The sequence below is a fragment of the Pieris brassicae genome, chromosome 8 (genome assembly GCF_905147105.1).
Source record: "Pieris brassicae chromosome 8, ilPieBrab1.1, whole genome shotgun sequence".
In the NCBI taxonomy this organism is placed as follows: Eukaryota; Metazoa; Arthropoda; class Insecta; order Lepidoptera; family Pieridae; genus Pieris; species Pieris brassicae.
This window is the reverse complement of record NC_059672.1, coordinates 14,018,935-14,034,048: the sequence shown is the minus strand read 5'-3', so window position 1 is coordinate 14,034,048 and position 15,114 is coordinate 14,018,935. Positions and strand designations below refer to the sequence as shown.

Sequence of the window (15,114 nt, the reverse complement as noted above, 5' to 3'; positions counted from 1 at the left end):
TCGAAATCTCGATACTTCAGTTACATTGTTTATAAATGATCGGAAATAATGAGAGAATGTAAACATTCAGAACAATGGGTGAAATACCTTGTATCTTCACACTGAAAATGAATATAATATTATTATTCAGGGAAATAAAACCGTGATAATAGTTGCTGTGTAAGCGTGTATCTATAGAATTGTGCTAGAACTTCAAGAAAATCAGAATGTACTTATTTGCTTGTAATAGAGTAATTTTTTGTGGTTTGATTCGGAGGTTTAAGTGTTAATGTCATATAAAGACAGATTGATAGAAAGAATTAGATAGTAAATAGCTTTATCCTAATTCCACGTGAACAAAGTCATGGGCCGCCGGAAGAAATATAATTTAACAGTTTCTTTATAGAGTAGAATCGTAGCATAGCGGGCACCTGTTTATTCAAGGACATCTTGTTTATTCCCTTTGTTTGCACACCTAGCTTATACCTTTAAATTAATATACATTTACTCCCTCGACTGACTTGGGTCTGTTTTACTTTAGCGAATCCATAATTCAAGATTATACACCTATCTTTTATAGAAGCTTGATATTTAATTCATTATCTACTACATGATGTGTTTGTTGTCCTGTTTTATAATAAACTATAACTAGAAGATTTATTATGAATTAGTTCGACTGAGAATCTGTTTACAAAATTCTGATTCATTAAGAACTATGTGAATTCGATACTTGCATTCCGTATAAATTCCAAATGGTATTGCCTGTTAACATTAAAGAGGAAAATGTAATTTTATGTTCTTCAAACCATTTTTAATATTGTTACTTGCAACTTTTCCCAAGATATGTATTATCTGGATGAGGATTTAATATTTCAAGATTCGTGAACTAATTATATCAATCGATAATTTTATTACTGATAACTATTTAAATACTAAAGTTTTGCTCCTTTTGGGAAAGCAAAAGTGAAAGGCGAAGTCCATATTTATGAAACTCGTTCATGCAAAGCCACGGCAAAGGTTTACGCTGCCTTGGAAAATAAATCTATTGCCCTAGATTTTATAATTGTTATATTATCAGCATAACCTACGTAACGCAAAACCCCATGATGTTAGAGAGACAGTTTCAAAAACGCGGTCGTTTGAGAAAGTGTTATTTACATTTTTATTTTTTTCACCAGTTGATTGGTGACCGTCGATGTGGTGAGACGTGTTCGCCGTCAAATAAGAACCAGTTCCGTGTTGTGATTAAGTTGAATTCCTAAAAAGAAAGTGGTGTGGCAATTTTTATGATAGTGGATACGAGAAAGCCTAAATATGAAAGTAAGCTTTTTGTATTATTATTTCTTTATCAGAAGTGCATTAACTTATTTCGTGGCATTGAAATAAATTGGTTTTTAGCAAAGTAGAACTTGTTTCGTTAATAGAATAGATTAATATATTAATTAACAAATGGTTTTGGCGAAAACAAGTATATTAAGCCTATATATTACCTGTTATAGTAGGTATAAAATTTATCAATCCTACTGGAAGTATTGTATGTAAACACCTCTAAGATTTCTACATCTGTAATTGATCATTGTTCTGTCTAGGCTCTATAAATGTGCCTATCATCGACGTTTTGGTATTCGATTTATGGGTTTCCTTTACGAAACGACAATTGGTTCGCTGTTGGGATTTGAACCCACGACTTTGGAGTTGAGAGCGAGAACCCTCAATCACTAGCCTAGTGCTGCTCTTAAAGGATTCATACGGATACTGTGATGCATTTTTAATTGCCATTCAGTTTATCTTACAAAATTACTAAATACATATCATTTAATATCATGAGCAATACTAAACATAGTATCGTAATTTTTAATTGGATGTTTTTTAATCTGTGACAAAATAAATCGTTTACAAAGCTAAAGCATCCTATTACTAACGAAATATGATTACTATGACACGATTTTTAAATTACCCACAAAACTTATATCGTGCTCACAATAGCCTTACAAATGTCTGTCACACATCCAACTTCGAATTGATACTAACAACTAAATTTTATATTACCTATTTCTACTGAAACATGTTATTTACAGATATATATCTACTACAGTGTAACTGAAATGCTCATTAAACGTAGATTGTAGAGTTCCAAAAGCACGACACGCTTCTAGGGAAAGATTTAGAAACAAGTCTAAATATTAATCGAATGTGTTTTTGTTATACGGAAGTCAAACTTAGCGCTGTGTTTTGTTTCTGAAGGATAATAAAATGGGATAAGAATTCCCAGTAACATTTTCCTTTTTTCACCATGCGAGTAAGATTTTCATACATGCAAAGTTTTATTTGGCATTAATTAGAAACCGTCTTATCGTTTACAAGTCGTTATACCTTAACAAGTTCTCATCTTTGAGGTAAACAACCTTAAAGGTATGTAGAAAATTACCTTAAAACGATACAGATGAAAGGCCTAAAGAATCTTGCACTGAATTTCCAAGTATATGGTAAATTATCAACTCTACTCATAATAGAGTTATTTATTACTAATTTTTACACAAATGTTAAGTGTGAAGGGAGAAGTGTATTTTTATTGCTAAGACACTATTTTATTGAATAACTATTCAAGAGCAGTTTTGGACAAAAAAGTCCATTAGTACACAGCCGGGGATCATGTAGGAACCCAAAAATTCGATGGCCTGCCGAAGAACCATCACAATATAATACAAGGTTAGGAGTGCAAAGAGGCAAACGTACACACGCATACGAGTATGCCGTCGTACACACGGCAAAATGTGTTAGTGTAAAAAAAATAAAGAAAACATCCCTCTTAGTTTTACACGTTTTTAACTGATATTGTAACGTATGCCGGTAAAGCTGATAGTTTACAATACAAATTCTGTTCATAATATTTCTAGAAACACGAATAATTAACCAGTTGGTTATTAGAATATCATATTTATTAATCAAACTTAGAAAGTTGTAAATCGGCTTCCATTTAAATGTTTAAGAAAAACTGGTTTAAAATGAAACAATATATTCTCGTGTGAAATCTTATATTCATTGTGGTAAGACAATGGCGAAGAAAGCGTTACGACAGCGGCCTTTGCACGTCGCATTGCACCACACTTGTAAATTGTAAATAAGGTATAATTCAGGAATTCCAAATTTTATTGTGCAAATGTCATCATCATTACGGCATTAGCCTAGCAAGTATCTGTCGCTATCGCCATCTATCTCGTGCTCTTGCGTCGAACTTAAAACATCTTAATATTCTTGCTCCGTGTCAAGCCCATCCCACTAACGCAGTCTACCGGGGGTTTCTCTTGCCACCGATTGTGAGTAAGGACCTTATGGTTCTAAAGTTCTTTTCCGCTCTAAGCAGGCTCGTCCTTGCTAAGCGCCCAGGTTTCAGGACCATAAGTAAGAAATCGTGTAAATGTAGATCTATGCACGTGATTTGGTTGGTCCGATACGTAAGCTTCTGAGTAATCTTTGCAGGCTTTGTAGGTACAGAATACTGATCGTATACTTGTCTAAGGAAAGAAAATTAAAATATGGATACCTGTGTTGTGACCCGATTACATGTGTTATATATACATAAAATAATTCATTAATATAAATATGAAGATAAACCGTATCGAGCTGGAGACTGTAGTAGATTTTAAAGTACAGTCATACATAACTTCTAGATATGTATATAATACTATGTTATACAATAACACTATAACGAAAATAGTAATTTTTGTTAGGGACACAAATATGGTCACGTGGACGGAAATGCTAGGTCTATGATATACATGTTATAAATTATTTTTGACTTTGAATGAATTATAGACTTAAAATTTTAATTGCGGAACTTTAATTTCTTATTATATTAGTGTGGGATTGTTTTTTTTTTGTTTCATTGTACTTAATTTGTTTATGTATTATGAACATAATAATTGTGTTATAAGAACACATCCCTATTATGTAGCAACTTACTTCCTAACTTTGTTTTGGTAACCTCATGACATCCCCTATAAAAAAACCAAGAAGTCCAGAGGTGATTTAAGAAAATTAATGTTTCATCTTTTCTCAGAGGAGACTCGAAAGAAGTCATTGTCTCTCTTGACCACAATTTCTTAACAGTTGTTATTGTGTAACATATCCGCTAAAGGATTTTATTCAAATAAGCAATTATTATCTAAATCTGATCTATAAAACAAAGTTGGCTGTCTTATGTGTTTGCAGGATCTACGGGAATTTCACTTTAAAGGTACTAACGAGCATCATAAATAATATTGACAATCATAAATAAATTTGAATATAGTGTCTTTTTCGATTCGTTAGATACATCTTTAAACATATTTCCCTAGCTAGGTAATTGATAATCAGAGATTATTTTAAAAACGCAAACTCATTAGCAAAATCACGCGAGGCTGAATTTAATGGTAGTTTTTAAGCATATAATAAATATGCGTTATTCCCACTGCTAAAAAACTTCTATTACTGTTGATCGCTTATTTTTGTTTAAAATCACAGATATTTTCGTACAGATGGAATGTGACAATAAGTATGTATCATAAATTTACTTACTTAATGTTTCTTAACTAATTTATTTGTTTAATGTTTTCTTTGTACCAGTTAGCCTGGATTACAAGGATTTTATTTGTACCAATACGTACTGTTATACCCCTAAGATGTAAGTCTTAATGCTAACATAATACTAAAGACAGTGATGTCATCATATGTTAACTGAGATAGAGATTACTCCGTTTGGTAGCTGGCTGTCTGCTTTGAGATCTTATCCAGACCGGTTGTTTTATTCAAACCTAATTAAGTCTTTAAATCCTGTATTTGTATTGACTTGTACAATATTTACGCCCCAGTTGTGCTGGAGCCACAATAAAGCCACATCGCAAATTCCTCCACTAGCAACGACTGAGTCCCAAAACTTAAATTTTTATGCGATTCTGGTATCCAATGCTAAAAGATAACATATCACGTTAAAAATTAATTAAACGTGTTTAAGGCCTTCCATTGATTAAACTGCATTTAGTTTATTTTTATTCATAGTTCAAAATTGATCTTCTTGGACATGAAACTGCTATTGAAACAGAATTGCTGTGCCATTAGTAGTAATTAACCATACTTAAGAAACTCTGCGTATTGAATTATACATAATATAAGCCACTTAGTAATTATTTTAAACGAACTATTAAATAATTGGCAACGGAAAGTAGGTGTTATATATAGATATATATACATATATATATAGAAAGGATTATAAGTATAATAATTTATATTGAGACCGGAAACTTCGGATCTTGAAGTTAAAATTAATTGTAAATATTGTACAAGTTAAATAACACTGTTTTCCCAACTTCCGTTGCTCATACATTTTACGTAACGGCTATTGCAAATATAATTTAAAGTCGGCGCCGAACTGGTAAGTTAAATAATAATAATATAGCCTTTTATTCAGATCGACACACATACACATAGATCATTACATTAAACTAGATATTAGAAGGTTGAAAAAAACTATTCTAATATTTGGATCTTGCTTGACTTCTGCAGATCTGTTTGCCAGTCCGCAAAGGCCTCCTCCAATCTTTTCCATTCATTTCTTTCTTGGGCCACTCTATTCCACATCACTCCTGCCACTTGTCTGATGTCGTCTTCCCATCTATTTTGAGGTCTTCTTCTACTCATTTTGCCTTCCCTAGGGTACCATCGTGTTTCAAAATTTTACTCCATTTGTCCTTTCCTCTTATCATATGTCCAGCCCATCGCCATTTAAGTCTTCTTATTTTGTCTTGTCTCTTATGTCCCAGCTTTTCATTCTGTCTGATTTATTAACATTTGTATATAATTAAAATAATATGTGAAAACCATAGACATTTAAAGTTGAAATATATCTTTCAAATTCCGGAAACATTGGACTTTTTGTTCCGCTGCTAAGCCTGCATAATTCGTTGAGTGAGTCATTGCAGTTACAACTAAATGATTCACATTTCAAAATTTAATAGATATTCATACCTCGCTCCAGGTCTGCGGTCACCACTTTTGAATTTTGACTCGTCATTATCATGACTTAACCGCGATATGCTTAGTAGCGTTACGGCTCTCTCCTCGCTCTATCAACTAGACGAATTTAATGATAAAATAACATTCAAGGTTGTCATTTTATCTTAAATAGAGCACTCTTCGCTTCTGTTTTGTAATATTAATAAGCCTTTATTCATCCACATCTTATTCACATACATTTAATAAAAATAGATATAAATATTTAACTAATTTGCGGCGCCTGTCCGGGAGAAGGCCTCCTCCAACTTCTTCCACCCTCATTTATTTTGTGCCATCGTCACCCAAATTCTTCCAGCTACCCTCTCGATCCCGTCGGCCCATCGCTCTATTGGTCTTCGCTTCTATTTTACCATGATCTAATAATTAGTGCACTGAAAAAAGTATCACTTATACAGACATAGTAAATATATACTGTATTTGACATACGTAATAACTGTTCCCAACTAGTAGAGAATATTTTCTCTAAAAAAAAAGAATATTTTAACCACATGCAATTTGTCTGTAACACGTTGTAATGAATATAGATATATTGCTTTTACAGTTACATAACATTAATAAAAACAGCTGAAAGAAAGCTATAACAGTCTCAGACGTTTGTGGAAGCGGATTGTTCACGCTCAATGGTTCGCATTGCACGCTATATCCTTAACTATGTTGGGATGCTAATTTATTATTAAAAAGATAAAAATCTATTTACAATAGATAATAGATAAGATATAAATATATACAATTGTAAATAATAAGCACTGTTGACATGGATTTTTCTCAATAATTTAATTAGTTCGAATACTCTGTATGAAGTAAATGAAATACTACACTCGCCTCAAATACGTACGTAGGTACTTTTATCAAAATGTTAGTTTTATTTTATGAAGAATTCTGAAATAATCTCGGAACACAATATGACTAGGAACTGTTATTGAAGTCTTAATATTTGTAATTTTTTTATTACATATTAAATAACTCAATGCTTAGCTTAGGTACTCTGTGGCGTCCCAGTTTTCAAATTGTTATTTTGTTAATAGAGAATTACTTAGAAAAGTTATAAGATACCAATGTCTGACCAAAAATACCAAAACGATTGTTTTGATCATGGATCTACATACACATTCGATATTATATTTACTTTACTTTATCAAACAAAAAAATCTTTTATATTTTTGTTTGTAGTAAAGTGTTACTTTACGTTAATTATTGACTACAAACTTATTACTTTTTTGACCTTCCTTTCAACTATAGCTAAATTGCGGAATTATAACGCGACTCACTCACTCACACATTGCTAATTCTACAATAAACTGCAATTCAGCCCTGTTGTGTTTTAAGGCCTATATAGATTTCTTTTACACAATAACGCTTATATTAATTTAGAAAAATAATAATCCAGCGGATTATGATACAAACTCTATATAGGTCTTGACATCAGTGTGTACGTTTTTTTGATCATTTTTATTTCATAGACCAGTGACCCGTCTGTCTGAAACATGTAGTCGATTTTTGGATTTAAGGCATGACGGTTACCTCACAATATTATATATATTACCGTACGACCGAGTGTTAAATGTACATAGACAGAAAATCCATCGACCTCAGAAGAGTACGCTGAAGCCACTAAACCAACACTTCTCTGTTTATATAATTGTTAAAGACAAAACCGAAAGTTATTAGTTATTTATAAATAACCTACATAACATAATACTTATAATGGCTCATGTTGTTTCCGCGATCTTGTTCCGCTGTCTTAATTCCACGTGATATAAACAGCTTAAGTCCATTATATTTTTGTTATTAACCTTCTGAGGTATTTTTAAATTGTTCCCACGATTATAACGTCGTTTCGCTTTCACTCATTTGCTAATGCCGTGTTTAGTACACCAGAGAATGCATAATAGTAGTAAATGCTTAATTATCTGTGCGTCTTTAGTAGTAAGAGAGGTCAAACCAAACCAAATTTTAGGCGATTGAATATTTATAAAAAGCTAAGAATCGAACTATAGAACCTACAAACATATATATGTACTTCATTTTAGCTACAGTAAGGATCTTAAATAAAGGCTGCATTATACTGTTGTACCTCATGAGTTTTACGGCAAAAACACTGCTATATTTTATATATAGCATACTATATTTACTGCTATTTTTTTTAAATATTTTATAAAAACAAATTTAAAAAAAAAAATTGATACTTCCATTGGGTTGCATAGTTATTCTAATAAAATTAACTTTATTAGAGTAGATGAGAGGGGGCTAAAAATCATTAATTAACTTCTTCAAAGACGCGATAGTAATACATAAGTATGTTATATTGTAAACAATGTTTATGTACTAAGTTAAATAAGTTGAAACATAGGAATTATCGGTTTCTAATGTCGGCAATTTGCATTTGTTTCACAATTGGTACCTTTCTTCTCGAGAAACTTGTATTACAATTTTCTCTGTGGTAAGTATATAATTTAAGCCTGTAATCATATGTTTGCAGTCAGTCTGTAAAATATATAAATCTCAAATATTATATTTAATTTCACGATTTTTCGTCCGTGCTTGGCTTAATAATTATCTCGTAATGCACAGGCCAGACATGACTCACTGGAGCAATTGGACTTGATCCTCTAGATACGTTGTAATCGTTTATTTAAAATCTAAGGCTTAACAAAACTAACGGCAGAAACATGAAAAATACTGTAAAAGTACAATCTACTAAACTGCTTGTACCAGAGTAACTTATAATAACTTTTTAAATCTTATATTTATAGTATCTATTGTATCTTATGAGCTGGGAATTAATAAGTCTGTCAGAGAAACAGAAATAAACGACCGAACTTCGACGAAAATTCAATTATGTTATCAACAAAAAAATGTAGAATGTAACTTGAGAACAAGCTTTCATTAGTTGGTAACTTTCACTTGTGATGTATAGATGCATAAATTATTTAAAAAAAAAACAATAAATATAGTTATATGTATAAAAATAATAGTTACATGAATTTATAATAACTACGTAGTTACCTATTCGCAAAATTAAATGTGAATTACGTTAAAACAAAATGTATTATTAGCCAAAGCGCGAGCAGTATTGGTGTAGCGGCTTGAGCGTGAGTCTCTCATCCCTAAGGTCGTGGGTTCGATCCCCGGCTGTGCACCTGGATGGTTTTTTTCTATGTGCGCATTTAACATTAGCTCGAACGGTGAAGGATAACATCGTGGAAACCGGCTTGCCTTAGACCCAAAAGTCGCCGGCGTGCGTCAGGCACAGAAGGCTGATCACCTAATTGCCTATTAGTTTAACAAATGATCATGAAATAGATACAGAAATCTGAGGCCAAGACCTAAAAAAGGTTGTAGCGTGATTGATTTATTTATTACGGTTAAGTAAAACATCTTGAGGAAACCGGCTTTTAACTCATAAAAGTCGACGGCGTGCGTCAGTCGCAGAAGGCCGATCACCTATTAGATAACAGAAATGATCACGAAAGAGATACAGAAATCTATCTTTGGATTTGATTAAAAGCCATAATATAACATCTCAATACATGTCAAATCAAATACAATAATTTACTTGATTTTCCTTTTTAATTAGGGTTACAAAAAGCAGTAATTAGTCGATTTAAGTATATAAAAAAATATTCGATTAGTCGTTTCCTCGTTAATTATCATATAGCCATGACATATGTAACTTGTTTTATCTAATTTACCATAAATTATTAATTATTATCGTTTTTGATACACATACGTCAAAACATCCCACACAACACAAGAATCTTCATTACGTTATTTGTGACCGCTTAAACAAGTTTTCTGATACATTTAACATGTTTTAAATGTTAATCAAAACGGATCTTAGGATGGCTCCAAGAATATATATCAAAAACAGAATGAAAAAACTGCGTGCCACACCAATAGAATTCGGTATATTTTTAAGCAAGCGACGCAGTATGATTAGAATTTTATTTGTGCAACTAGAATTGAACAATTTCTTTCAAAAATTACTGAGACTGCTGTTATACATAAGTATTAGGTTGAACAAGAAAAGTCTGTTATTGTTTAAGAAAGAAAGGACATTATGCGATGAGAAAAAGTAACAGTTTAAGTACGCATCGCAGTGACATGTATTATATTTTATACTATTGTTTATACAATATACAACATTCTCTTCAGAACTCTTTCTGCCAACAGGTAAATAGGTACACAGACAGGCCTTACGTCAGTTTCACAAATTTCATTAAACAAATAATGATAATGTAATGATAAAATAGATTATTTGGTGACCATTGAACCTAATGTCTATAATTACATATCATTGAACTTAATAAATCGGTCGGGGTCGTTTTCACTTTCATAAGCGATTCTCACCACGAAAGCGGCATTTCACGCATACAAATTATATATTGAGAATATAGCATTTATGACGTATTCTTTGTCCGCTACATTATGGTTCGATTTCTATTAAATACGTGCTAAAACATAATATAGATTTGTTTACTAGATAGTATAGATTTAGAAATAACAATGTCGTTTCGGAAATGTTAACGAAAATCCCTTATTCATAATTAATTAAAATTTTATCAAGCAATTAGTTTTATATAGTGTAAAAGCGTCCCTGTTGTTGTTTGTAGCGCTATCCTTCCCGTGAAAATCTAAATAAAAACTACTATGTGAATTCTGTAAATGTTTTTGAATGTGTTTTGTTCGGCAAATCTATCGTGGAAAACACTCAAGTTTCTGTTCTTCTTCTGTCTAATTGAAGGTTTTAGTATTTATTGAAACCATAAATCTTGTTTTGCATGTACATCACGTACCGACTGACCGCTTGCCAAACACCAATTGTTGTTGAAGTGTGGCAACACCGTCTGGCGGCAAAATTAATCACGTCCGTCAAATACTGATAATGTATGCGTAGCATTATTTATTTCACAAAGCTTTTGGTTTTACTTTACTAAGTGTTATCTATTTTTATAAACCTTCATAATTTATATTTGAGCACTAATCTTAAGTCTTAAACTTCCAAAACGCACAAGTCTAAAACTTTTCTAAAATATCTATGAGTATTTTTTTATAGCACTTCTATAAAAAAAGAGGGCGAAGAAGGTCTCTAGCCCCTTTAAAAAAAGGCGAGCTTGTTAAGTTGTAGTGAGTGTTCAGAAACACTTCAGTGGGCATCTGGTTTCACATATTGGTAATGCATGTCATAGACTGCCACAAAAAACGCTCAATTGTGGAACGACGGACGTCGAAGCCGATAGTGCCTCGACGACCGATAGTGAAACTCACTTAAAGACACTTAATTTTATTATATATAATATTTATAATATTATATTCATCCGAACACTGTCCGTAGGAATTGCGATAAAAGATTCAGAATGACTACATCACAACGCAAAGCCATGGGATCAAGTCACTAATAATTTCGTGAAGAAATTAATACATTTAATACATTAATGTATCCGACTTCAGTGATGGTTTGGTGGGGTATTGGCTATGAAGGAGTGCTAAGCTATACTTGTATGAAAAACGTATCAAAACCGCGGCACAAGTATATCAAGATACCATTCTTGAGAAAGTAGTGAAGCCCCTTAACAACACCATGTTCAATAACCAAGAATGGTCCTTCCAGCAAGAATCGGCTCGGGATCATAAAGCTCAATCTTCGCAGTCTTGCTTGGAAACGAATGTTTCGGACTTCATCAGAGCTGAAGACTGGCTGTCGTCTAGTCAGTTTTAGAGAGTACCTAAAATAGAGAGAGAGAGATTTGGTTCCTAACACAATCCGTACGATTGGCAGTGAAGAATTTTTCCATGGAGTGCGTGCTTCTATTGATATCTAACCTTAACGTTTAAAGGACTGTATTGCAGCCAATGGAGACCACTTCGAATAAGCTTTTAATATTTAAAATTGTTTTATATTTATGTATTAAACTTATACACTACAAAAGTAATCAATGTTATATGCAAAATATATTTTTTTACTTTGTTTCAGTATTTATGGCTAGACTTAAGAATTTTATATAAGGTATATATTTTTCCAAACAAAGTTATGATTTTATCGAGTAATAGTTATATTACTGATGCCATTTTGCCCGTTAGGTTACGATACTTACACTAAATCTACTCCCATGTGAAGTCACCGAGTAGCTGTTATGTAGCTTGTCAAAGTAATAACAATAAATGATAGATTGTGGTACATTGCGTGCATGACATTATAACGTTTTTACTTTCTACAATAGTATGAAATCGCAAGGTACGACCACACTTAGTAAAATTTCTATAAGTATATGACAATGTTTTTGTAAAGAATATTCAAGAAAAAGTAAAAATACTGTATAATAATTATAGTCGTATGCATTACGCATTATCTTTGGTTAAAGATGGAAACAGAAATGACTATATATGTTTGCTAACAATGTGGATAACTGAACCATCAAAACCTATATCTAAATACATGCTAACCCAATAAGATATTACCTACAACTATTATATTTGTATATAAAAATTATTATTAAACATAAATATCAACTTGTTCCAAAATACTAATGAAGTGCATGTAAACAGAAGTCTGTAATGAAGTTTCTGCACATAATTAACGGTAATTCAAGCCGGGGTTAAAGATTCACGTAGATGTTAATCGTGGCTTGGTTTTTAAGACTGAATAGTAATGCTGAGTTGAACATGGTGAAACCAGAGATCGTGGAATATTTTTGCATTTGTTGGGCTCATGTCGATGACTTCTCTCCACACGCAATTGGCTTTATTTCTTACTCGTTTATTTTTTAATAGCGGGCTTCTAGACATTTATTATTTTCAAATAATACTTATTTACGTTAAGAATAGTGGCATTCTAAATTATTAATCATTACAAACATTAAAATTTTACGTCTAAGCATTAGTAAAATATTTCTAATTTATGTTCTATACGTGATATAGAAAAAATCTGATTGAGTTGAGAATCTATTAAAATCAGTCAAAAAGCTTCCATAATTTGTTTAATTACTTAACATACATTTTAATACAATCTGATTCTCAAGATTATGTACCATGAGAAATCAACTTACGAAATCGCGAAAGTAAATATTCAGAATTAGGTTTTTTACATAATCTTAAATACCGTGTAAATTGGGTCGCTTTAATGCCTAGTTGCGGATTAAGCTTTATTAAGTAAGCCATTGCTTCAAAACTATCTTAACTTGATACGACAGCCAAAGATATTATATTGCTATAAGACATAATAATTATTTAATTATGGTAATTGAAATTAGGCTACAAACGATTTGTCTTCATGAAGCTGTACATATTGTACATAATGCATTATTCATGCCACTAATAATGAATCCTTCTGATCGCGGCATGTCGTGAGAAGATGTGACAATAACTCTAAAGAAAAATATAAACATAATACGTATTCTTTTATTTGGTTTTCTTACTCCAAGGCTAAATAAATTACGCAGGTTACGAAATACTTTTTTAACATAAAGTTATTCTTGTTTACAGATAATATGGTCTGGATTGACAGTAGCTTTCATCCTGATCGTAGAAGTGAGGGGGCATGGAAGACTAATAGAACCTCCTTCACGCGCCACTGCTTGGCGATTCGGCTTCGATACACCACACAATTACAATGACCACGAACTCTACTGCGGGGGTTTCACCAGACAATGGAACAGGAACAACGGTAAATGCGGAGTTTGTGGTGACGCTTGGGATGCGCCTAAACCACGTGCGCACGAACTAGGAGGTCGCTTTGGTCAAGGTGTCATTGTCCGCAAATATGCTCCCAGAGACGTCATCATTATTAAAATCGAATTAACTGCAAGTCATAACGGATTCTTTGAGTTTCGCATTTGCGAAGACCCTCGAGGTGAACAAGATTGTTTAGACAAACATGTACTTTTACTCGACGGGAGAGATGACTCAAAGTACTACCCCAGAGAAGGTAATAAAATTTACGAAATGAAGTACCAGCTGCCAGATGGCTTGGAATGTTCACATTGCATCCTGCAATGGAGGTATATTGCTGGTAACAATTGGGGTACATGTGCAAATGGTACAGGAGCAGTTGGGTGTGGTCCTCAAGAAGAATTCAGAGCATGTGCAGATATTGCTATCGGCGATAAATTCACCACAACGACGAAGCGGCCGAGGCCCACTTATGTACCACCCAGCAGACGCCCCACTACGCCAATCCCAGAAGAAACATCTGGAAGCGCTTGGTACGGCGTCGTTGTGGCAATCATCACGCTTCTCATCGCTCTGGTATTGCTTGCGGGAGTCTACTTGTACTTCTATGGAGGTGGTGTGAGAATAAAGAGCTTGTTAAAATCCAAAGCTGCCCCTCCCGCACCTGTTCCACCTCCAAGACATAAAAAGTTGTCGTTATCTAGAGAAAATCCGCCGATAATCTCATCGCCTAAATTAATATCAGAGTCAGGATTTGAAACTGTGGATTTACGGAAGTAATACAGGCTGATTTGCAACTACCACTGCCGTTACTAGTGATAAGCGAACATTTTTGTATGGGTCGGTTAACATTTTATAAAATTATACTCATTTTTGAAGCCAATTATAACCTTTTTTTTAAAGGTTTTGTAAATTATTTTTTGGCATTACAACGCCGAACCAGTTTTAGTGTTCGCTAATGTTAAGTTAAGCTATGTAAAAACATTGTGATTGATTTGTTTAGTGAATATATATTTTTAAAACTTTCGCGGCACTATGTTTTCGTAGAAGGTTGTCTTTGGTTCTTAATACGCAAATGATAACATTGTATGCATAAAATGAATGCATAAAGGCAGTACTTATTTTTTTTTTTCTAAGCATAAGTTATTTAGCTCGAAAGTTTTAATTGTATGTAAGTGAGTGCGCGGATTAATTATTTTAGGTTAAGTTTGATCTGTTTTTAGTATTTATGAAAATAAACGAAAGATTTATGTGGTTGCATTATTTAAATACATACTTACATTTTTAGGTTTTTTTATAAATATAGCATTTGAAGAAAATATTATTTATTTATTAATCTTAAAGGAAACAGTATTAGTAGCTATAACTTGCAAAATCCTAACTACATAATAAACTAAGTCTTAAACTAAAGAAAAT

General features: G+C 32.6%; 1 protein-coding gene across 1 annotated transcript; it reads left to right on the top strand.

The window, feature by feature from the left end:
- The first annotated feature begins 1,157 nt into the window (after positions 1–1,157).
- LOC123713722 lies at positions 1,158–14,926 on the top strand. Its single transcript, XM_045667544.1, has 2 exons — positions 1,158–1,299; positions 13,513–14,926. The coding sequence occupies exons 1-2, from the start codon at positions 1,294–1,296 to the stop codon at positions 14,476–14,478; spliced, it is 972 nt and encodes a 323-aa protein (XP_045523500.1). The 5' UTR covers positions 1,158–1,293; the 3' UTR covers positions 14,479–14,926.
- The last annotated feature ends 188 nt before the right edge of the window (positions 14,927–15,114 follow it).